Source organism: Heptranchias perlo, chromosome 7, assembly GCF_035084215.1.
Source record: "Heptranchias perlo isolate sHepPer1 chromosome 7, sHepPer1.hap1, whole genome shotgun sequence".
Taxonomy (NCBI): Eukaryota; Metazoa; Chordata; class Chondrichthyes; order Hexanchiformes; family Hexanchidae; genus Heptranchias; species Heptranchias perlo.
Window position 1 is genome coordinate 67,068,316 of NC_090331.1, and position 24,097 is coordinate 67,092,412.

General features: G+C 44.9%; 1 protein-coding gene across 1 annotated transcript in view; it reads right to left on the reverse strand.

Annotated features, from left to right (window-relative positions):
* The window catches only part of dnah7 (dynein, axonemal, heavy chain 7), a 338,773-nt gene that overhangs the window by 243,164 nt on the left and 71,512 nt on the right, over nt 1–24,097 (reverse strand). The window contains 5 exon segments of the mRNA XM_067987762.1: nt 4,250–4,359; nt 12,191–12,403; nt 12,936–13,076; nt 21,930–22,128; nt 23,309–23,502. Coding sequence (XP_067843863.1) covers nt 4,250–4,359; nt 12,191–12,403; nt 12,936–13,076; nt 21,930–22,128; nt 23,309–23,502 — 857 coding nt within the window.

Sequence of the window (24,097 nt, forward strand, 5' to 3'; positions counted from 1 at the left end):
TAATAAGCTGGGGGAATGGGATAAAAAGTGGCAAATGGAATTCAATATCAGTAATTGTGAGGTGAAACACTTTGGTAAAAAAATAACAGCAGTAATTATACTCTGAATGGAAAAGTAAGCTTGGTGTGGCGGAAGAGAAGAGGGACTTGGGGGTACAAGTTCACAGGACATTAAAGGCAGTATCACAGGTTGATAAGTCATAAAAATAACTAACGGCATTCTAGGTTTTATCACGAGGTACAGAATATAAAAACTAGGAGGTAAAGATGAGCCTATATGAAATCTTAATAAGACCTTTGTTAGAGTACTGTGTGCAGAATTGGCCACCGCACAATAGGAAGGATATTAAGGCTTTAAAGAGGGTACATGGCTGCAGGGTGACAACGACTGGGAATTAAATATGCCAGGGTATTTAACAATCAGGAAGGACAGGCAGGAAGGAAGGGGAGGTGGGGTGGCTATGTTAATAAGGGAAGGAATCACTGTAATACAGAGAAAAGATATTGGGACAAAGGATCAGGATAATGAAACAGTTTGGGTAGAGATAAGGAATAATAAGGGGAAAAAAACACTCGTGGGCGTAGTATATAGGCCTCCTAATAGTTGCAACTCTGCTGGAAGAAGTATTAATCAGGAAATAGTCGGGGCATGTAATAAGGGAACAGCTATAATTATGGGGGATTTCAACTATCATATTAACTGGACAAATCAAATTGGGCAGGGCAGCCTTGAGGAAGAGTTTATTGAGTGTATTAGGGATGGATTTCTTGAGCAGTATGTAACTGATCCTACAAGGGGGCAAGCAACCTTGGACCTGGTCCTGTGTAATGAGCCAGGATTAATTAATAATGTCCTAGTTAAGGATCCCCTTGGAATGAGTGACCATAACATGGTTACATTCCATATCCAATTAGAGGGTGAGAAGGTTGGTTCTCAAACAAGCGTACTGAGCTTGAATAAAGGAGACTGTGATGGTATGAGAGCGGAATTGATTAAAGTGGACTGGGAAAATAGTTTAAAGGGTAAGACGGTACATGAGCAGTGGTGTTCATTTAAGGAGTTATTTTACAACTTTCAAAAAATATATATTCCACTGAGGAAAAAAGGGTGTAAAAGAAATGACAGCCATCCGTGGATAAGTAAAGAAATTAAGGATAGTATCCGACTAAAAACAAGGACATATAAGGTAGCCAAACTTAGTGGGAGGATAGAAAATTGGGAAGTCTTCAAAAGACAGCAAAAAGTAACCAAAGGATTGATTAAGAAAGGGAAGATAGATTATGAAAATAAATTAGCAAAAAATATAAAAACAGATAGCAAGAGTTTCTACAGTTATATAAAAAGAAAAAGGGTGGCTAAGGCAAACGTAGGTCCTTTCGAGGATGAGACCAGGAAATTGATGGTGGGAAACATGGAGATAGCAAAAATGCTGAACAAATATTTTGTTTCAGTCTTTACGGTAGAGGACACTAAGAATATCCCAACACTGGACAAACAGGGGGCTCGAGGGGGGGAGGAGCTAAATACGATTAAAATCACTAAGGAATTGGTACTCAGTAAATTAATGGGACTCAAGGCGGATAAATCCCCTGGACCTGATGGCTTACATCCTAGGGTCTTGAGGGAAGTGGCAGTTGGGATTGTGGATGCTTTGGTAATAATTTCCAAAATTCTCTGGACTCGGCAAAGGTCCCGGCAGATTGGAAAACTGCTAATGTAACACCCTTATTTAAAAAGGGTAGTAGGCAGAAGGCTGGAAATTATAGACCAGTTAGCCTAACATCTGTGGTGGGTAAAATTTTGGAGTCTATTATTAAGGAGACAGTAGCGGAACATTTGGATAAACATAATTTAATAGGACAAAGTCAGCATGGCTTTACGAAGGGGAAGTCACGTCTGACAAATTTGCTTGAGTTCTTTGAGGACATAACGTACAGGGTGGATAAAGGGGAACCAGTGGACGGAGTGTATTTGGACTTCCAGAAGGCATTCAACAAGGTGCCACATAAAAGATTATTGCTCAAGATAAAGAATCACTGGATTGGGGGTAATATTCTGGCATGGGTGGAGGATTGGTTATCTAACAGCAAGCAGAGAGTTGGGATAAATGGTACATTCTCGTACTGGCAACCTGTAGCCAGTGGTGTTCCGCAGGGGTCGGTGCTGGGTCCCCAACTCTTTACAATCTATATTAATGATTTGGAGGAAGGGACCGAGTGTAACATATCAAAGTTTGCAGATGATACAAAGATGGGAGGGAAAGTAGAGAGTGAGGAGGACATAAAAAACCTACAAGGGGATATAGACAGGCTGGGTGAGTGGGCGGAGATTTGGCAGATGCAATACAATATTGGAAAATTTGGCATGAAAACTTTGGCATGAAAAATCGGAGAGCAAGTTATTATCTTAATGGCGAGAAACTGGAAAGTACTGCAGTACAAAGGGATCTGGGGGTCCTAGTGCAAGAAAATCAAAAAGTTAGTTTGCAGGTGCAGCAGGTGATCAAGAAGGCCAACGGAATGTTGGCTTTTATTGCTAGGGGGATAGAATATAAAAACAGGGAGGTATTGCTGCAGTTATATAAGGTATTGGTGAGACCGCACCTGGAATACTGCATACAGTTTTGGTCTCCATACTTAAGAAAAGACATACTTGCTCTCAAGGCAGTACAAAGAAGGTTCACTCGGTTAATCCCGGGGATGAGGGGGTGGACATATGAGGAGAGGTTGACAAGATTGGGACTCTACTCATTGGAGTTCAGAAGAATGAGAGGCGATCTTATTGAAACATATAAGATTGTGAAGGGGCTTGATCGGGTGGATGCGGTAAGGATGTTCCCAAGGATGGGTGAAACTAGAACGAGGGGGCATAATCTTAGAATAAGGGGCTGCTCTTTCAAAACTGAGATGAGGAGAAACTTCTTCACTCAGAGGGTCGTAGGTCTGTGGAATTTGCTGCCCCAGGAAGCTGTGGAAGCAACATCATTAAATAAATTTAAAACAGAAATAGACAGTTTCCTAGAAGTAAAGGGAATTAGGGGTTACGGGGAGCGGGCAGGAAATTGGACATGATTTGAGGTTAGGATCAGATCAGCCATGATCTTATTGAATGGCGGAGCAGGCTCGAGGGGCCGATTGGCCTACTCCTGCTCCTATTTCTTATGTTCTTATGTTCTTATGTACAGTGAAGATTCACTGGACTACTGCCAGCTATGAGGAAATACAAACACGGAGACTTGAAAAATTGAGGTTATTTTTGTTAATACAACACAGATCAAGGGGCAATATAATAGCAGTGTTTAATATTATGAAAGGATGGGACAAGGTAGATTGAAGCAGGCTGTTTCCAGTAGTTGAGGGGTGTAAAATGACTGAATTTTAGAAAAGAGAGCAAGAGAAATTTCTTTATACAGAGAGTTGTAAGGCTGTGGAAATCATTTCCAGTGTTCGTGGTTCAGGCAGAAACTATGTCAACATTCAAGATTGGAATGGATGGGTGGATGAAAGAAAAAGGGATAAAGGGATATGGGAACAGGGTGACTAAATGTGATTAGGTCTATTTGCTCACATGGGGGCTGATGGACTGATTGGGCCAAATGGCCTGTTTCCATGTTGTAATTTTTAGGTATTTATATGCTGATAGTCCAAATGCAAATACAACCACCACCCTTTCAAAGAGCACAGTTTGCAGGCAGATTAGCTGAACATTCAAAAAACTTCTGCAAAATATTAGAGGCCATCATGTGGCGACTGGGCAATAGAATGGCTTCTCCACTTCATTAGTCACTCACATAGTCTGATTGGTCAATCAAAATGTCTCTAACATTTTCTATAAATTTTGAAACATTTGCAGAGAATGTTAGAGACACGTGGAATTAACTTGTGGTGAGTCTGTGAGAGTGGTCTTCAAACAAACCGTTGCTTGGGATTGTGGGTTGTGTTCTTCAGTCAAAGGTCAGTGAGTATCCCCCAACATACGGTGAATTCCAGCCTCACTATTATAGATTTTGTCTTTATTATTAAAACAGGGGTTGTGTGGGGAAGAAGGAAGTTACTATGGATTTTACTTTAATTTATATCCTAGGAATTTCTGGGCACTATGTTTTCAACTTCTTTGATCTTGGTTGTCAGTTCACAGTTTGTCCTTCTGAAGAATTTCAGTATTCTTACTCATTATTAATAATTTAGCAATATATCATAGCACTGTACCCTATTTTGTTTATTCAAGCATCATTTGCAAAAAAGCTCACCTGTAGCACCTGTCTGTAAGAGGAGTGATAACAAGTCGTGGTGTGTTTCCAAGATATTCACAGCCATAGGGTAAGCCTGCGTTGATCATTTTTGTCTGAATTTCATTGTCCTATAAAATGAATAGTACAAGGAGCTGCAAAAAGACTAGTATATTTGCCAAGGAACTAATAGCAGAATTTTGTTGGCATATCTCAATTACCATCCACTTTTATTATTCAGTTTCATTGTCCTGATTTTTTTTTCCAAATCACAGGCACTGTTCCCCAATTTTCTCCAATAACAAATATCTACAGATTATTATCTCTTTTTATTATGAACCTTTAGGTCCTGAGCCTTGAAATTCCAGTGGTATTGTTACACCACCAGAAGTGCATCAGGGCAGGACATCCGCCTGTCTTTTTGCTCCAATGTTGAACCTGCCAGAAATCACAGGATCACCTCATTAGAACACTGAAGTATGCAGACTGTGTAACGTCAGCTTGCAACATCATACTTTGATCTGGGGAGTGCAGAAACAGGTGGAAAGGCTGGCGTGAAACCTTAGATGCACCCTGACTGGTAGCCCCACTGAACAGGGAGGGGAAAGGGGGAAACTATCACTGAGAGGCAGGAACTCGGTGCAGCAGGAGGGCATATAATCTATTGCTGCTTTAGGAGGCTATGGCAGCAATGGAGGTAGCCCAAAACGAATGTGAATCGCAGACAACAGGTGGTGGACATTTCCTCACCCTCCCCATATAAGACCGCTCAAGCCACCCGAAGAGGAAGCATTCCAAATCCTGATTTTGACAGCCAAGTCAGTTGAAGATTGAGAAGTTAGAGGGCCAGTGGAAGCTGCAGGTTTTGTCAGGACCATCAGGAGCTTTCAACAATCATGGCCACGGGATACTGGCATACTTAGAAGCAACATGGTCAATCTCTTTCAGAGGCAACTGAGAAAACATCCAATAAGCCACCTAATATTCTAACATCTCTTCATTTCATTTCTTTTTTATTGAGTCTCAGCAAGATGCCACTGAGGAGGAGAAAGTCGAAAATGGGCAAGGCCTTCCCACCTCTGTTTTACCCATCCCATTCAAGTTATTCATCCTTTCTCTCTCACTTACCAGTCCAGATAAATCAACCCAGGGGAAGTAGACAGTTCTGATGAGGATTTGTCACTGAGACATATACAGAACACAAGGTGAAAGTGGAGTCTGGCAGTGGGGAGCAGGGATTTACAGAAGTCATCCCCTGGAAGCCCGTGACTGCAGAAAATAACATTCGAGACAGCCTAATAGGGAAACCTTCATATGAGAGCCGAGCAGCCACAATTTCATCTGATATTGCCCAGTGCCTCTCCCTCGGAATCCACCATAAGCACAATGTTCAGCAGTCTCCTCAGCAAAACACAACTGCCATTCCTGAGATATACAAACAGCCATTTCCAAATTGCTCAAATAACTGGCCCAAAAGCATCGTGGAAGTGAACCAATAAATAATTTTTTGCCCTTACAGCTTTCAGATGAACTAAATTTTTCCCTTTGGTACCGCTGTGTGCTCTTCTACCCGAGTAGCACGAGCCAGTAAGGTGGTCAGCTGACATGTATCTATGGCCCCGAATTGGGTCTTCCGACTGCCCTGTTCTTCAGCGTGAATAAAGCAGTAGCAAGACTAAAATTGCAAAAAGTTGCCTACCACTAACTTCCTGCCCAAAGCCCACCCATTGCAATTAACGACTAGGCTTCGATTTAGGCAGCTAAATGAGGGAGCCTCAAAGTTATGCAAATCAGGGTCCGAGGATCTAGTTAGGACCCCCATGCCATTTTCATAGACTTTAGCACTGCGCCCACCCGGGCACTGTGATCAGTCCGCCAATGTACACCAAAGACCAAACCAGAGCCAATGAGTCTCGTAGGAATGTGGTGGACTTACTGTCCAGTCACCTACATCCCGAGAATGACCTGGTGGACATTGCAGCTGCAATAATGTTACCTAGGAAGCCCAGCCACGCCATCCTACAAACACATGTGCAGGGGTCTGTGGTGACTGACTCACTTGTCCTATTATACTAAAAGAGAGCAGGAGCATTTGAGCACCTTCCTGCCAGTGTCCTAGAACTCAGCACTGGCTCTGCTCGGCTGCTGATTTGCAAGATCGTATGGTACCTGCCAGACAGTGAAACCGTGTCTAATACATGTCTCCAACCATTCATCAATTTGGTCCAAAACAAAGGACACAGCCTTCTCAACATGGGCACCAAGGCCTTCGTGGCAGCAGTCTAAACTTCCAGTAATGAAGGTAGTTATTTTCCATGGCCTTCTATGCTGTGGGCCATCCTGCCAGAAGAATGCAAACAAAGGATACGGTAGCATAATGATTATGTTACTGGACTAATAATCCAGAGGCCTGGACTAATAATCCGGAGTCATGAGTTCAAATCACGCCACGGCAGCTGGGGAATTTAAATTCAATTAATTAAATAAAATCTGGAATTAAAATACTAGTACCAGTAATGGTGGCCATGAAACAACCGGATTGTCGTAAAAACCTATCTGGTTCACTAATGTCCGTTAGGGAAGGAAACCTGCCGTCCTTACCCGGTCTGGCCTATATGTGACTCCAGACCAACAGCAATGTGGTTGATTCTTAATTGCCCTCTGAAATGGCGTAGCAAGCCACTCAGTTGTAAAATCTCGCTTAAAAAAAGTCATCATAAGAATAAAACCGGATGGACCACCCGGCATTGGACCACTAGGCACCGGACACGACAAAGGCAAATCAAGCCCAGTCGACCCTGCAAAGTCCGCCTCAGTAACATCTGGGGAATTGTGCCAAAATTGGGAGAGCTGTCCCACAGACCAGTCAAGCAACAGCCTGACATAGCCATACTCACAGACACATACCTTTCAGCCAACGTCCCAGACTCTTCCATCACCATCCCTGGGTACGTCCTGTCCCACCGGCAGGACAGACTGACTAGAGGTGGCGGTACAGTGATATACAGTGAGGAGGGAGGGGCCCTGAGAGTCCTCAACAATGACTCTGAACCCCATGAAATCTCATGGCATCAGGTCAAACATGGGCAAGAAAACCTCCTGCTGATTACCACCTACCGCCCTCCCTCAGCTGATGAATCAGTCCTCCTCCATGTTGAACACCACCTGGAGGAAGCACTGAGGGTAGCAAGGGCACAGAATGTACGTCAATGTCCATCACCAAGAGTGGCTCGGTAGCACCACTACAGACCGAGCTGGCCAAGTCCTGAAGGACATAGCTGGCAGACTGGGCCTGCGGCAGGTGGTGAGCAAACCAACACGAGGGAAAAACTTACTTGAACTCGTCCTCACCAATCTACTTGTCACAGATTCATCTGTCCATGACAGTATTGGTAGGAGTGACCACTGCACAGTCCTCGTGGAGACAAAGTCCCATCTTCACACTGAGGACACCATCCAACGTGTTGTGTGGCACTACCACTGCGCTAAATGGGATAGATTCAGAACAGATCTAGCAGCTCAAAACTGGGCAACCATGAGGCCCTGTGGGCCATCAGCAGCAGCAGAATTGTATTCCAGCACAATCTGTAACCTTATGGCCCAGCATATTCCTCATTCTACCATTACCAACAAGCCAGGGGATCAACCCTGGTTCAATGAGGAGTGTAGAAGAGCATGCTAGGAGCATCACCAGGCGTATCTAAAAATGAGGTGCCAACCTGGTGAAGCTACAACTCAGGACTACATGCATGCTAAACAGCGGAAGCAACATGCTATAGACTAGGTAAGTGATTCCACAACCAACGGATCAGATCAAAGCTCTGCAGTCCTGCCACATTATGGTGGACAATTAAACAACTAACGGGAGGAGGAGGTTCTGCAAACATCCCCATCCTCAATGATGGCAGAGTCCACAACGTGAGTGCAAAAGACAAGGCTGAAGCGTTTGCAACCATCTTCAGCCAGAAGTGCCGAGTGGATGATCCATCTTGGCTTCCTCCCAATATCCCCACCATCACAGAAGCCAGTCTTCAGCCAATTTGATTCACTCCACGTGATATCAAGAAACGGCTGAGTGCACTGGATACAGCAAAGACTATGGGCCCCGACAACATCCCGGCTGTAGTGCTGAAGACTTGTGCTACAGAACTAGCTGCGCCTCTAGCCAAGCTGTTCCAGTACAGCTACAACACTGGCATCTACCCGACACTGTGGAAAATTGCCCAGGTATGTCCTGTCCACAAAAAGCAGGACAAATCCAATCCGGCCAATTACCGCCCCATCAGTCTACTCTCAATCATCAGCAAAGTGATGGAAGGTGTCGTCGACAGTGCTATCAAGCGGCACTTATTCACCAATAACCTGCTCACCGATGCTCAATTTGGGTTCCACCAAGACCACTCGACTCCAGACCTCATTACAGCCTTGGTCCAAACATGGACAAGAGAGCTGAATTCCCGAGGTGAGGTGAGAGTGACTGCCCTTGACATCAAGGCAGCATTTGACTGAGTGTGGCACCAAGGAGCCCTAGTAAAATTGAAGTCAATGGGAATCAAGGGGAAAACTCTCCAGTGGCTGCAGTCATTCCTGGCACAAAGGAAGATGGTAGTGGTTGTTGGAGGCCAATCATCTCAGCCCCAGGACATTGCTGCAGGAGTTCCTCAGGGCAGTGTCCTCGGCCCAACCATCTTCAGCTGCTTCATCAATGACCTTCTCTCCATCATAAGGTCAGAAATGGGGATGTTCGCTGATGATTGCATAGTGTTCAGTTCCATTCGCAACCCCTCAAATAATGAAGCAGTCCGAGCCCGCATGCAGCAAGATCTGGACAACATCCAGGCTTGGGCTGATAAGTGTCAAGTTACATTCGCGCCACATAAGTGCCAGGCAATGACCATCTCCAACAAGAGAGAGTCGAACCACCTCCCCTTGACATTCAAAGGCATTACCATCGCTGAATCCCCCACCATCAACATCCTGGGGGTCACCATTGACCAGAAACTTAACTGGACCAGCCACATAAATAGTGTGGCTACACGAACAGGTCAGAGGCTGGATATTCTGCAGCAAGTGACTCATCTCCTGACTCCCAAAGCCTTTCCACCATCTACAAGGCATAAGTCAGGAGTGTGATGGAATACTCTCCACTTGCCTGGATGAATGCAGCTCCCACAACACTCAAGAAGCTCATCACTATCCAGGACAAAGTAGCCCACTTGATTGGCACCCCATCCACCACCCTAAACATTCACTCCCTTCACCACCGGCACACATTGGCTGCAGTGTGTACCATCCACAGGATGCACTGCAGCAACTCACCAAGGCTTCTTCGATAGCACCTCCCAAACCCGTGACCTCTACCACCTCGATGGACAAGAGCAGCAGGTACATGGGAACAACACCACCTGCACATTCCCCTCCAAGTCACACACCACCCCGACTTGGAAATATATCGCCGTTCCTTCATCGTCGCTGGGTCAAAATCCTGGAACTCCCTTCCTAACAGCACTGTGGGAGAACCTTCACCACAGGGACTGCAGTGGTTCAAGAAGGTGGCTCACCATCACCTTCTCAAGGGAAATAAATGCCGGCCTCGCCAGCGACGCCAACATCCCATGAACACATAAAAAAAAAGACAGCTGAGAGAACCCGGAGGTGAAGAAATTGAGGGCAGTGATGACTTTAACTGCAACAGGCAATGGGTGGCCACCAGGGCTATCCGGGAGCAGCTCTGCATGAAGGAGCCTGCAGATGTTTGCGGCCACCTGGCAACTCAATCTGAGCCTGTGTAGGCACTGCTCCCCAGAGAGGTCCAGGATGCTCAGCCTATGCTTGTAGACCCTCTCACGAGGGTAGTGCCTCCTGCGACGTAGGCCCTTCCGTTCTTCCTCTCTCTACTCTTCTGCTGGTCCTTGTGCCGCACCTCTGTCTTGTGCAGCTGCAGCTCCCAGAACTGCATGCCATGCCTGCCGCGGATGCTGATGTGCCTCCTCCTCAGATGTACAACTGAATACATCCATTGCACCGCACCCCCCCCCCATCCTGATGGTGTCAGTTTGAGGGGGTCCATAAAGTCGGTAAATATGTCTGAACACAAGAATTCTGAGTGTGAACAAATGAGTGAACAAATCAGCCAAAGTCTGAGAGAACTGATTGCGCTGCTGCAAAAACTCACCTTTTATACATATGTGTCAATCAATGGTTTAAAGGTCCAAATGGCTGCTGGCTGCAACTCGCCTCCATTTCCATCGCGTGTTTTGGAGGCCACGAGAGACACGTTCAGGTCGAGTTAAAATCTTTTGTCTGCCTCAATCCACAAAAATTTAATTGAGTTATCTATTTGAACTATCTTAATCGCCCCTTTAAATGTCAGCCCACTGGCTTTAATTACCGGTGGAACTTCCGGGTTTCTGAAGTGCGCATGCACCCAGTTGCATCTGGGTGAAACGCGTTTTTCGGCGAGTTGGAGCCAGGACTCATTCCCACTCCAAACTCTTAAAATTTTTACTACCCTCCCGCCCCCAACCAAGCCATTCTTCTGGGTTAAAAATTTAGGCCATAATGTCTAATATGAAGATTTTGATCCTGTTTAATCAAACTGGGATATCTGCATCAAGGTGTTGCGGCAAATTGCGTGATGCAGATCGCAGATACTGATGCTTTTCACTTACCTTGAGCTTGGCACTCGAGCAGTAATTGATCTTCAGTCCCTTATAGCATCAAATCTTGTTATTTTTGAATCCATGGTTTACATTCGTTTATCATTTACCAAGCATGACTTCATCATGAAAGCAGAATATTGGATTCCAAAGCATTAACAATACTGAAGGAGCAAAGCCTTTTCCTAAAATCTTCCATAACACTATTTCATTTGTATAACTAAGCAATTTTTCACATAAACAAAAGTGAGACTAACAACTCGTGCTGGCTTTGTGTGTCATTTGATCAAAATGGATCTACATAGAAATATAGAAACATAGAAAATAGGAGCAAGAGTAGGCCATTCGGTTCTCCGAGCCTGCTCCACCATTCAATATGATCATGGCTGATCTTCTATCTCAATAACATATTCCCACTCTCTCCCCATACCCCTTGATGTCTTTTGGGTCTAGAAATTTATCTAGCTCCTTCTGTGGTGCAGAATTCCACAGGTTCACCACCCTTTGAGTGAAGAAATTTCTCCTCATCTCAGTCCTAAATGTCCTACCCCGTATCCTGAGACTGTGACCCCTCGTTCTGGACTCCTCAGCCAGGGGAAACATCCTCCCTGCATCCAGTCTGTCTAGCCCTGTCAGAACTTTATATGTTTCAATGAGATCCCTTCTCATTCTTCTAAACTTGAGTGAATACAGGCCGAGTCGACCCAATCTCTCCTCAAACAACAGTCCTGCCATCCCAAGAATCAGTCTGGTGAACCTTCGCTGTACTCCCTCTATCCTTTCTTAGGTAAGGAGCCGAAAACTGCACACAATACTCCAGGTGTGATCTCACCAAGGCCCTGTATAACTGCAGTAAGACATCCTTGCTCCTGTACTCAAATCCTCTTGCAATGAAGGCAAACATACCAATTGCCTTCCTAACTGCTTGCTGCACCTGCATGTTTGCTTTCAGTGACTGGTGTACAAGGACACCCAGGTCCCTTTGTACATCAACATTTCCCAATCTATCACCATTTAAATAATACTCTGCCTTTTTGTTTTTCCTTCCGAAGTGGATAACTTCACATTTATCCACATTATATTGCATCTGTCACATATTTGCCCACTCACGCAACTTGTCTAAATCGCCTTGAAGCCTCTTTGCATCTTCCTCACAAAGGTTTTTGTCTAAAGGTTCTTTGTTGCAGAGCCATCATAAGTTTCAACTCTTAAGCAATAGAAAGACTAATATTATGAATTAATCTAATTAAAAATGTTCTTACAGACAGTTTACTGACTCAGGGCATTACAAGTATTCACTCACCTCCCAGTAGTACCTCAGCTGGCTCAACCATTCAAAGTCATTTTCATCACTGATTTTTTTCTTTACCAGAACTGCCAAGACATCTCTGGCATGCACATCTAGCACAACCAAAGCCCCAAGAGTAGTACGATTCTGCTTGGATAGCTTTCCACGCACTAAGGTAACAATGTCATCAATCTGCCTGTTATTCTGATCCAGATAATCCACGAGGGCCTAAGAAGTAAATGGGATAGGCCAGTTAATTGTATGCAATCAAGATCAAACTCAATTTATCATATATAGGGCAAACAATTTTTCTGCAATTGACTATGTCCATTGTACCTTGTTTTACTCTACCACTCTGTTTTTTAAAAGAAAACATCAAGTTGCTAATTTAAATCATTGAAGATAACTCTTGTCAATTTAAATCACCTGCTTACAATGCATCACAAGGATGCCAAAATTATAATATTAGAAAGTAGCATTACGTACTTCATCATATTGCAATTTTTCTGGTAATAGGATTAAATTCATTGAAAAGAGTGGATCAAGGCAATGCTTTGCAAGCTTATTCTACTTTCAGTGAGAAAGTTTAGTCAGTTTCAGCAGACCAAATTTAAAATCAAAATTTTAAAATTACAACTTTCCAACTATTTATTTCAACAACAGTATATGTATTGGTTTAAAAACATAAGTATTGACACAAAGCCAATTCACTTTTGAAATTAGATTTTTTTCTTCTATTCTTTCTCCTAACTTCACTTACCTGTTCACCCATTTTAATAGAATGTTGAACCTCTTGTGTCCAAAACATTTGCGAGACACACAACACTGTCTGACCAGGCCAGTCTCTCACCCAATCTATACGTGGAGTATTTGGATAAGCTTGAGTCGCTTCGCCAATAACCTTTGCATTAATTACAAAACAAAATCTGTAAAAGCAGCTTTTGTGCAGTTATTATTCATTTAAGTGCTTTTGTTATGATTTTAATGCAGTTCTTGGCTTTTTCTGTTGTTCTAGATACAAAGAAGGAGCAGAATCAATATAGCAGCTAATTTAATGCATTAATCATGAAAGTCATAACTATAGCACTTGTAGTAACTGTACATCATTCCAATTCAACAATCTTGTACCATGCCAGCTGGATGAACTGCTTCAAGAAGGAGAAGGGGATAAGCCAGGAAATTATAGAACAGTGGGGGTTAAACTGGATAAAGCCCAATACTGGGCCCTGAGGTTGCGGCACGTGGTTAAGCCGCACCCATTGTTACCAGCAGGAGGCACGATATGGGATGTGCCCAGCAACAGGTAAAGGCAGCCTACACCTCTTAAAGGGGAGGTGCACTGTCAATGGAAGCAGTGCAGCATGGCAGGCAAAATGGCTGGAGCAGCAAGAGAGCGTGTCCCGAGGTTCTCCGACAGCGCACTGGAGGCCTTAGTGGAGGGAGTGCAGGAATGGAGAGCCATTCTGTACCCGCAGAGTAACGTGAGACCTTCCCGACACCAGCTGCGGAGGCAGTGGCCATGGAAGTGAATGGCAGGAGTATAGCACCACGCACATGGATACAGTACCGGAAAAAGTTCAATGATTTGACATGAGTGGTCAAGGTGAGTGAATACAAATGTTAAGTGGCACATCCTACCAACCGCAGCACTGCTCCAAGCACGACACACCCCTTCACCCACCCACCAGCAAACGCTGCCCATTCGTACGCAATGCTGCACTTCAGATGCGGCATCTCACCATCACATAGTAGCACACTTGCAATCCACATACCCACCACTCACAGGTCAAACACACTGGCAGCTATTCGTCCATGAGAGTCACATCACCCAAACACATTGCAGGACACTCACTGACACACTTCTCTCTGTCTTGCAGGAGAAGGTGGCGCATAACAGTCAGCAGACCGAAAGACCCAAGGGAAGACAGGCACACTTACATATCCTAACCCACTTGGGGGGATGGTGCTGCGCATCATTGGGTGGAACGGCGCTGCGGCCGTGGCCACTGGCGGTCCTGACGAAGGGGGGGGTCTCTGCATATCTAATCCTCCTTCTCATTTTCCACATCTCCCTCACCCAACAATCTTTCCTGACTCATGTGCTGCAGATGGTGGCAGCATTCATGCCATACTCACTCCTCTCCCCACTCCACAACTCAATCTGTCTCCCTTTGTCATTGCAGGCACCCAAAAACTGGAGCCGGCACCGTCCGAGGGAGGAGGAGGAGGAGGAGGAGGAGGAGGGGACGAGGGGGAGAAGGAGGAAGAGGAGGGGTAGGAGGAGGAGGATGCTGATAATGAAGTCGCACCGTCACTCGATCTGACACTTGCATCCAACAGCTCAGATACTGACACTATGCGTCCTTTAGATGCTAGGTTAGAGGAGGGATCTGCACATAGTGAGATACCGGGCACAAGTGCGCAGGAGCCGGGGCAGGGGAAACGGATACCACAGGTGTCAGCTCGCACGAGGAAGAGGTCCCACCAAGGTTCTGCTGCCGAGGAGTCAGATGACTTCGATGGGCCCGGCTACAGAAGAGGCTGATGGGCGTACACTACCAAATGTTTGGTGCATTGGAAAGCCTACCAGAAAGCCTGCGCATAATGCCAAGGAGCATGGAGGAGTCCACCTCGAACTTAGTGCAAGACTTTGCGCAGAGCTTGGAGCCCAATCTTACCCACATGGAACAGGTGATCACCTCCACCAGCACATCTATGGAGCCCAGCATGATGCAACGTCTGATGACTGATGTCGCGGCTTCCATTGCAGCACAAACCGATGTCATCAAAGGTCTGAAAGCTTCAGTTCAAGCTCAGACAGCTGCTTTGGAAGCGCAGACTGCTGCTATGATGGCCTTTGGTACCGCTGTGGAACAGGGCTTCGAGGTCATCACAGCACTCCAGCAATCCGTTCTCCAGCTGATTATTAGGAATACTGAGGCACCGCCCCATGCGAATGGCAGTGGCACTATAGCAGTCGAACCTGCTGTCCTCTCTCCAGACGACAGCATTCCTGTTCCCATCCCTGTCACCCCGCCAGTGCTCTTGCTGTTGGCTGCCAACCAGCCAGGCCAGACTGCTGCAGCCCATGCCGAGATGGTGCAACCTTAAGCCAGGCCCTCCTGGCCCAGAGCAGCTTGAGGTCATCCTCCAGGGCCATCTGCACACTCCTCAATTGAAGGCCGGCAGCCTTCCACCAACCATGCTCCAGCTACTGGGAATGCACCACATAGGAGCACTAGGAAAGGCAAAGGCACCCGAACAACAGGCACTGAGGGAATGCACAAGGGTGAATAGTCTAATGTTTAATACTTGAGTAAATGTGTTACGTTATGAATTTGGATTTGAAGTCCCAGTTGGTGGTAGTTTCTATTTATGCGATGAGCTGCGAGAGGAAGCAATGTGTTATCACATGGAGAGCAATTTGATGGTCATGTGGGAGAGGACAGGTGGGGAGTGTATCCTTGCCATTCAGCCTCTTGCATATGTAAATGAGGGGTGTGACGTCTGTTTTCGGCCCAGTGTGCTAAATTGGATTCCAATAAGTGGAGCAGGCTCCAGACCTTACCTTAAGGCCGCAACCGGCAAGACACGTGGCCTGAAATTCATGTATTTAAAATGGGCGAGCTACCTGTGGAGGCGTAACAGATGCCAGCAGCTCAACCAAATAATGCAAAATGAGGCCCGAGGCCCAATTTTGGGTTGACCTTGGGCCTCCCAGTTGGGCCTGCGTTGTCTGTGCGCTGCTAGTTATATGCCCGACAACGGGCCATAACCAACTTCTAGGCCTTAGAATTCATTCTAAGGAATGAAATGAGTGAACTCTTAGAAAGGAATGGGGTAATTAGGAATAGACAGCATGGAATTGTAAAGGGCAGGCAATGCTTAATTAACTTCGTCAAATCACAAAGTATATAGATAAAGTGAATACTGTCAATGCTGTATATATGGATTTTCAGAAGGCATTTGATAAAATACCACATAAGACACTTCTGAAGATTGAGGCACATGGTACTAAAGGAAATCTAACTGTATGGATAGATGAATGACTGGGAAATCGAAAGACATTACATTTATATGAACCTTTAACAACCGCCAGATGTCCCAATGTTTCAAACTAATGAATTACTTTTTTTTTTAAGTGTAGTTACTGGTTTTTTGTAGGAAAACTCGGCTGTAAATTTGCACAAAGCAAATTATCGCAAACAGCAAAAGTGAGAAATTAATTTTTTTGATGGTGTTGATGGATGTTGGCCAGAACATCAGGAAAACTCTTTATTCCTCTTCTAATACTGTCATTGGATCTTTTAACATCCACCAGTACAAATAGACAAGACCTCAGCTTAACATCCCCTCCAAAAAACAGCACCTCTGACAAAGCAGCATCCTTCAGTACGGCAGTGAGGTGTCAGCCTGGATCATGTGCTCATCCTGGAGCGGGGCATAAACCCACAAACTTCTGACTTAGAGACAAAAGTGAGCCAAATTGACACTTGATCATAGGAGTAAATGAATGTTTTAGCTGTTTTACCTGTTGCCAAGACATTGATAGTGGTTTGACCATACGTCTATGCTGGGACCTCTTTTGTTTTCCATTTATACAAATAATTTAGACAAAGACATAGGAGAAGTAACATTGAAGTTTGTTCACACCAGCAAAATGAGATCATGATAAACTGTGAGAAAGAATGCAAGCAATTGAGGTAGGAAATGCTATAGAGGTAGGAGTAGGCGTTCTTTATGGTAGAGACGATATGAGGACACTGAGGTTGTTGGTAGTCTGGTTCAGCCCGAGCCAATGGTGAGGGTATGGAGCTTGTGCTGGTGACTAAAGAGGATGGCTTCTGACTTCCTGATGTTGAGCTGAAGGAAGTTACCGCTTATCCAAGACTGGATGTCATACAAGTAGTCTGATGACACAGAGTCAGTGGAGAGGTCAAGAGAGGTGGTAGAGGGATAGAGCTGAGTGTCATTAGCATACACATGGAAGCTGACCGAATACCCAAAATAAACTTTGTCACAGGTGTTTAGTTTTTTCTTTTTGTGAACTATAATAGTCCTCAACCCAACCATCGATGATCTATCCATTATCATAATCTCCACCATCGCTGAGTCCCCACCATCAAAATTCTGGGGGTCACCACTGACCAAAAGCTTAACTGAACCAGCCATATTAACACCATGATGACAAGAGCAGGGCAGAGTCTGGGAGCTCTGCAACAAGTGGTTCATCTCCCAACCCTTCAAAGCCTCTTTGCCATTCACAACACTTAAGTCAGGAGTGTGGTAGATAACTCACCACTCAAAGCACTTGACACCATCCAGGACAAAGCAGCCCACTTGATTGGCACCCCTGCTACTGTGCTCAATATCCACTACCTCCAACATCACCATACTGTAGGTGAAGTATGCACTATCTACAGGATGCCCTGTAGCAACCGGTCAAACTTGCTTTGACAGAACCTCCCAGCTCCGCAACTTCTACACCCAAGGGCCAGAGCAGCAATGTCATACAACACCATCACCTCCAAGTTTCCCTCCAAGTCGCACACCATCCATACTTGGGACATATATTTCTATTCCTTTATCATCACTGAGTCTACATCCTGGAATTCTCCTCTCTAACATTATTCTGGATGCACCACCACCAAGCAGACTGCAGTAATTCAAGAAGAACCATCATCTTCTCATGGTAATTACAGATGCACAATAAATGTAATATCTCACATCCCATGAACAAATTTTTAAAACTGTTTCTTGTGCATTCACACACCATGTCCTTGTGTAACCATCAGAAGTTAATACATACCATTCTATATGATGTGTAGAATTAATTGAAAGGTAATAGGAGTATAGAATGAATGTTATTTCATTGGGTCACATTATATGCTTGCTGACAGTGACCTCAGAATATTAGCACACATAGCCACAGACATCATAGCTCGAAGCGGGATTTTAACTCTGGGCTTCATTTGAATATGAGTGGCAGGCTGGCCACCCAATAGCTTTAAGAAATGGGAAGCCTACCCATTTTCGCTCCACAATTTCTGGCGGGCCATCGGGGCCTATTTAAAGCAGAAATGCACCTCTTAAAGGGTGGTTGTGTTCCCTGATGCCAGATTTGCATGTTACACTGCTGGAAGAAGGATCAGTTGGAGGGCTGGCCCCAGTTTTTCTGATGCCACCCTAGTGATCCTGGTGGAGAAGATCAAGGCAAGGAACAAAAGATTCTTTCCCAGCACTCGCAGGAAGATACCCAGGACCAACATAAAACAGGCTTAGAAAGAGGTGGCTGAGAGGGTCAGTGCCAGGAACATCATCTTCAGGTCCTGGATTCAATGCAGGAAGAGGTTCAATGACCTTCACAGGAGCAGTAAGGGCGAGTACAGCTTTTCATCTCTCCATTTCTCTCAATAACACCTGACAACAGTACTTTCACCCTCTCCCCCAGTACTCTCAACAATTCCCTACCCTCCATCACATCCTTCACCACTATTCATAAGGGTATACTGTACCACCTCTTATTTTTATTCCAAACACACTCATCTCTTCCTTTGCTGTCTTCCCACCTGACACTAACACTCTCCTCGCATGGTAACAATTGCAGAATCAGTAACTCTGCTCAGGACTCCTTCTTCACTTCACATTCCAGACACTTGGCTTCCTACTCATCACCTTCCCATCCTGATTCCACCCTGCTTCTTCTCCAGCTCTCAGTAGTTGCACTATATGCAAAAGTCCTGTCATTTTCAATAGACACTTACTAACTCTCACCTTCTCTTTCTGCAGGACAAAACAGCACACAATGTGAGGGAGCAAAGCAAGACCAGGGGAGGAACATCTGACATCATGGCATTCACACAAATGGAGTAGGAAGACCTGGAGATTAGTTGCTTGGCCAGAACAATGAGCACTGGGGAAGGTAAGGCTTGCATCTTGTCTGAGCAGGGTGGCTGCCTATTATTTGAACCCCTTCATTCACCTCAGGAAATTGTATATTCAGTCAGCTTGACAACTTTAAGCTGCATTCTGAAGACCGTGAAGTGTTAATGTCCAGCCCGTCAGTGGCATGCTAACTCTTGTTCCTTTTCTATTTCCTCTTTTAAGAAAGGCACTGTGGGTTGACATTTGGGTAAGAAATGAATTCAAGGCAATTATTATGTTTGCCATTATATTAATCACCTTTATCACATTTGGCACTTTGGTCTGCAGTGTGGTTTCACACAACTTCTGAGTCTGCATTGTCAGTATGTCATTGATATAGAAATTGGATGAATGGTTTCAATGTTCTTTAATGCAGAATTAAGGGAGAGGTGATTGATGTAACAAGGACTGTTAATGCAAAGGAGTTTTATGTAAGTTTTCATTGCAGGGGAATGAACAGGTCACCGGAATCACTGTGAAATTGACCCATCTCTGGACGCAAGACATTGAGGTGGCATCTCCTTCTTCACCTTCACCTAGGTCTTCCTCATCCAATGAGAATTGCTACTGTTGCTCTGTATCCTCCAAATGCAGCCCCCTCTGGATGGCAAGGCTGTGCAGGATGCAGCACATCATTATAATGTGGGAGACTCTTCATGGGCCACATTGTAGGGAGGCTCCAGACCTGTCGAGACACCTGAAACTTTGTTTGGGGAGCCCTATAGCGTGCTCAATTCTGGTCCTAGTGGTCCCATGGCTTTGATTATACCTATGTTGTTCAGGCGTGTTGGGGTTGTGGAGGAGTGTCATGAGCCATGTATGTTAGAGGTATCTCTTGTCCTCCAACTGCCATCCTGTCATGTTCCTGGAAGGATCAAATAGTGGGGAGATAGTTGACTGTTGTAGGATGAAGGCATCATGACAGCTGCCTGGAAACGTTGCATAAACTTGTATGATCTGGTTTCTGTGATCGGAGATGAGATGGATGTTAAGTGAATGGTAGCCCTTCCTACTTATGAAAGCTACTGGCTGGTCTTCTGGTGCCCTGATGGCAACATGTGTGCAGTCTATCACACCCTAGACACAAGGGAAGCCAGCCACTGCTGCAAATCCCTGCACTCTCTCATGTTGACTGTTGAGAGTCAATGGGGAATGTTTTGTACTGGTTGGCCCTGGCAAACAGGGCATTGGTGACCTGCTTGATGAAGCTGTGCACTTCAGACTGGGAATATGTGGGAAATGTCCTTGTAGCAGCCTGGAATGAGCCTATGGCAAAGAAGTTAAGGACTATGGTGACTATCAGCCACTGGTAAAGCATGGCCACCTGGTCCAGCAGGCAGCAGGTCTTGTTGCAGGAGGCTGCAGAGGTCTGCAACAGCCTGCTTAGAGAAGTGCAGCCTCCTGATGCACTGCTCTTCAGAAAGATCCAAAAAAGTGACTTGAACTAAAGATCCTGTGGGCTGGGTAGAGCTTCCTACAAGCAGCCTCCCCCCACCTGCTGTCTTCTAGTATGTCCATCTGCTGCTCGGACTAGTTGCTGAGGCTGCTACTCCTTCTCTCCCTCCACCCAAATCAAAGTGGCTATAATGGCACCCATGAGAAGTTGTGAAAACTTAATCAGGGTAAGTAAAGCAAAAGATCTCAGAAAGAAGCAATCTGGAAGCTTGAAACTCTCCTAGCAATATAAAGCCATGATGTGGAGATGCCGGTGATGGACTGGGGTGGACAAATGTAAGGAATCTTATAACACCAGGTTATAGTCCAACAAATTTATTTTAAAATCACAAGCTTTCGGAGATTATCTCCTTCGTCAGATGAATGAATGAAAAGGTTCTCAAATCGCATATCTTATACTATGTTGGGACAGCATCACACCAATCAAAAGGTGTCGTTGTTATTCAAACAGGCCAGTCACGGAGAACAGCACGTCCCAGTACACTAGATATACATTGTGTCTATTACACAGGCAGGCAGAAAGAAACTCAAAATGGCAGAGAGAGAGAGAGAGAGAATTTTAAAAAACATATAATTTTTTCCCCCCTTTTTGCTGGTGGGGTTACGTGTAGCGTGACATGAACCCAAGATCCAGGTTGAGGCCGTCCTCATGGGTGCGGAACTTGGCTATCAACTTCTGCTCGACGATTTTGCGTTGTCGTGTGTCTGTGTAATAGACACAATGTATATCTAGTGTACTGGGACGTGCTGTTCTCCGTGACTGGCCTGTTTGAATAACAACGACACCTTTTGATTGGTGTGATGCTGTCCCAACATAGTATAAGATATGCGATTTGAGAACATTTTCATTCATTCATCTGACGAAGGAGATAATCTCCGAAAGCTAGCAATATAAAGAGCATACAGACCACTGTGATCCAATTGCTGCAGGTGTGTGCACCTTTAATTAGTGCTTCCTGTGGCCCTAAGAGACCAATCCCACAAGGTTTTACTAGTGAATTGGGTGCTGAACGGGACTTCGGCGATTCTACATTAAAATTGCTTACGGGTCCGAATAATCTTATAGGACACCCATTTGCATACGTTCATGAGACCCCACCCGTTTCTGGTGGTTGCCTTAAAATGATTAAAATGGTGGCCAGCGGGGACAACTTGATATGTACTCCAAAACATTTTTAACAGCCTGCCTGCCCTTATGCGCCAGATATTAATTATTACTGACTTGGTGAAATTATGTGTGGGATCCATCAAAGGTCATATGAATTATTTTTTCTCAACAATGCATAAAATAAAAACAATCCCAGCCATACCAAGAAATAACTATTTTTGGTCTGAAATTGATTAATGTATCTAGTCATCAAAAGACACACATTACCTTATGAATGGATTTCACCATGGCCAATTCCAGTTCCAGCAGCCACTTTTCCACTTGACCTCTAGCTTTTGCAGTAGAAATTACGTCAATAAGTTCCACCACTTCATCTTCGCTGCTTTTCATATGGGTTATTTCCAAGATATCAGTAAATTCAACTTTTGCAATGCCCTCAAAGCACTTCTTCAAGTGAGGCTGTACTCTGTAGCAAGAGTCAAAATCTTTAGAATTTAAAATGCATAACTTAATAACTTCCATTATCTCTATTAGAATATCCTACATTTCAGTTTCTACCTATTTGGGTCACTAAGCAGAAAAAAAATTGTCAGTCTATGAAACTGTCGATCCGATATATTTATGGGGTGCCAGTGGATAAGGTTCTCCGCTACCAGTGCCATTCTGAAAATTGGCCTGTGGCCTATAAATTCGGCAGCGCAGAGCCTCTTTTCTTGGGCGCTAACTGGCCTACTAAGCCCCCAATATGGCGGGCAGGAAGTGCGCATACATTTCTGACTGGAAGTGTGCTACCCGCCACATTAGGAAAGGTTTAAAGAAAGGCATCCTTTTCCCACAACTGAAGCAGGCATTAGGCCCTTTGCAAAGGCAAACAAGGGGCCCAATGCCTGCTGGAGGCCTCCTCTCTAAGATTGGTTTGTCCTTAGTCAGCCAGCACCATTGCGGGCTGCACTTAGGGAAACTAGCCCTAGGGATTGTCTGCCAACCAAGGAGGTAAGTAACACTGAAAAGTGGAGACGGGAGGAGCAGAAGTGCCTCTCCCGACCCCACATTAAAGGAACCAATCGCCACTGCTCCCCCCTCAATCGCTGCCGCTTCCAACCCCAACCCCACCTCATCTCCCAAGTTCCCGACCCCCGATCTCCTCCACTCTTGGCTCAGACTCCCTGATCCTCCCTCCTGGCCTTCTCTCCTGACCCTACGATTCCCGGACCCAGATCCACGGCCCAACCCAACCTGTCCCCCAGACCCAACCCTATCCCTGGACCCACTTACCTGAGAGCCGCAGTGACGCCAGCAGCGGCCCACTATTTCATAACTCTTCACCGGCGGGCTCCAATGTCCCACCGGCTCCATTATATTGAGGCCCAAGGCCCAATATCTGAACACGCCTGAATTTCTGGGCTTATATATTTAAATCATATATAATTTTTTAGAAAGCATTACACAATTTGCTTATGTTAGCTCACCAGCGACTGCTACCCAACCCTCCCAATCAGAAAATATTCATCCAGTAAACAGGTGTCAGTTAAAAGGCCTTATAAATAGCATGCAATTGTTAGAGAGTTTACACAGGAGTAACTATCAAAAACCTCATAAGATCACCACAGAGTTTTAGGAAGATTACGCATCGAAATAAATCATACCTGGTAGGATCTTTGGTCTCCGAAAGGATCTCCAGCAACTCATCATTAGACAGGAAGAAAAATCGTGGGAAAAAGAGGCGTTTCTTTTCCAAGTAACTATTAAGTCCTTTTAGGATCAAATCCAGCAGGCCGTTTGCTTTTTTTAGTCTATCGATCATTTTTTCTATGTCCACCACTGCTAGAACATGCGTGTCCTGCAAAAGTAACATTTTACTTAGAATAGCTGGTTTCATTTAGAACGTCAGTCATAAAAGTAGAACACACCTGCAGTTGAGTAATATTTAGGGATGTTTTCTGTTTTTAGAAACTGAAGTGATAATCCTGCCATTTTTTATTTTAATGGTAATAAATGGAAATGTTAATTGCTTCAGTTTTCTACTGGGTGAATTTGTTCTACAGGATTTCATTAGCCTTACTCGCAGAAACCTGGGCAATCAGAACCAACCTGCGTTAAAGTACATTTTGCGCCTCTGAAGTGACTTCAACAGCCACATAAGTCATATAAAGTAATAGTCAAGAATGACAATACCAGATGGAGAGTGGGAAATTGTAGGATATTAAGCAAAGCAATGAAATTGTACATCCCAATTGCTGGCATGCCCGTTTTTTTTGAAAGACTGAGTTATAGATCTATGTCATTAGAACCAAAATTTTTACTTTTATTTGTATAATTAGGCTCTTGATTTTGTTTCCCGGCGGGAGCGCAGTAAAATGAACAGCCAACCCGCCTGGGAGCGGTAGTAGAGAGACATGGCCAATTTTAGCGGCCAGGCCTCATTAACATGCCAC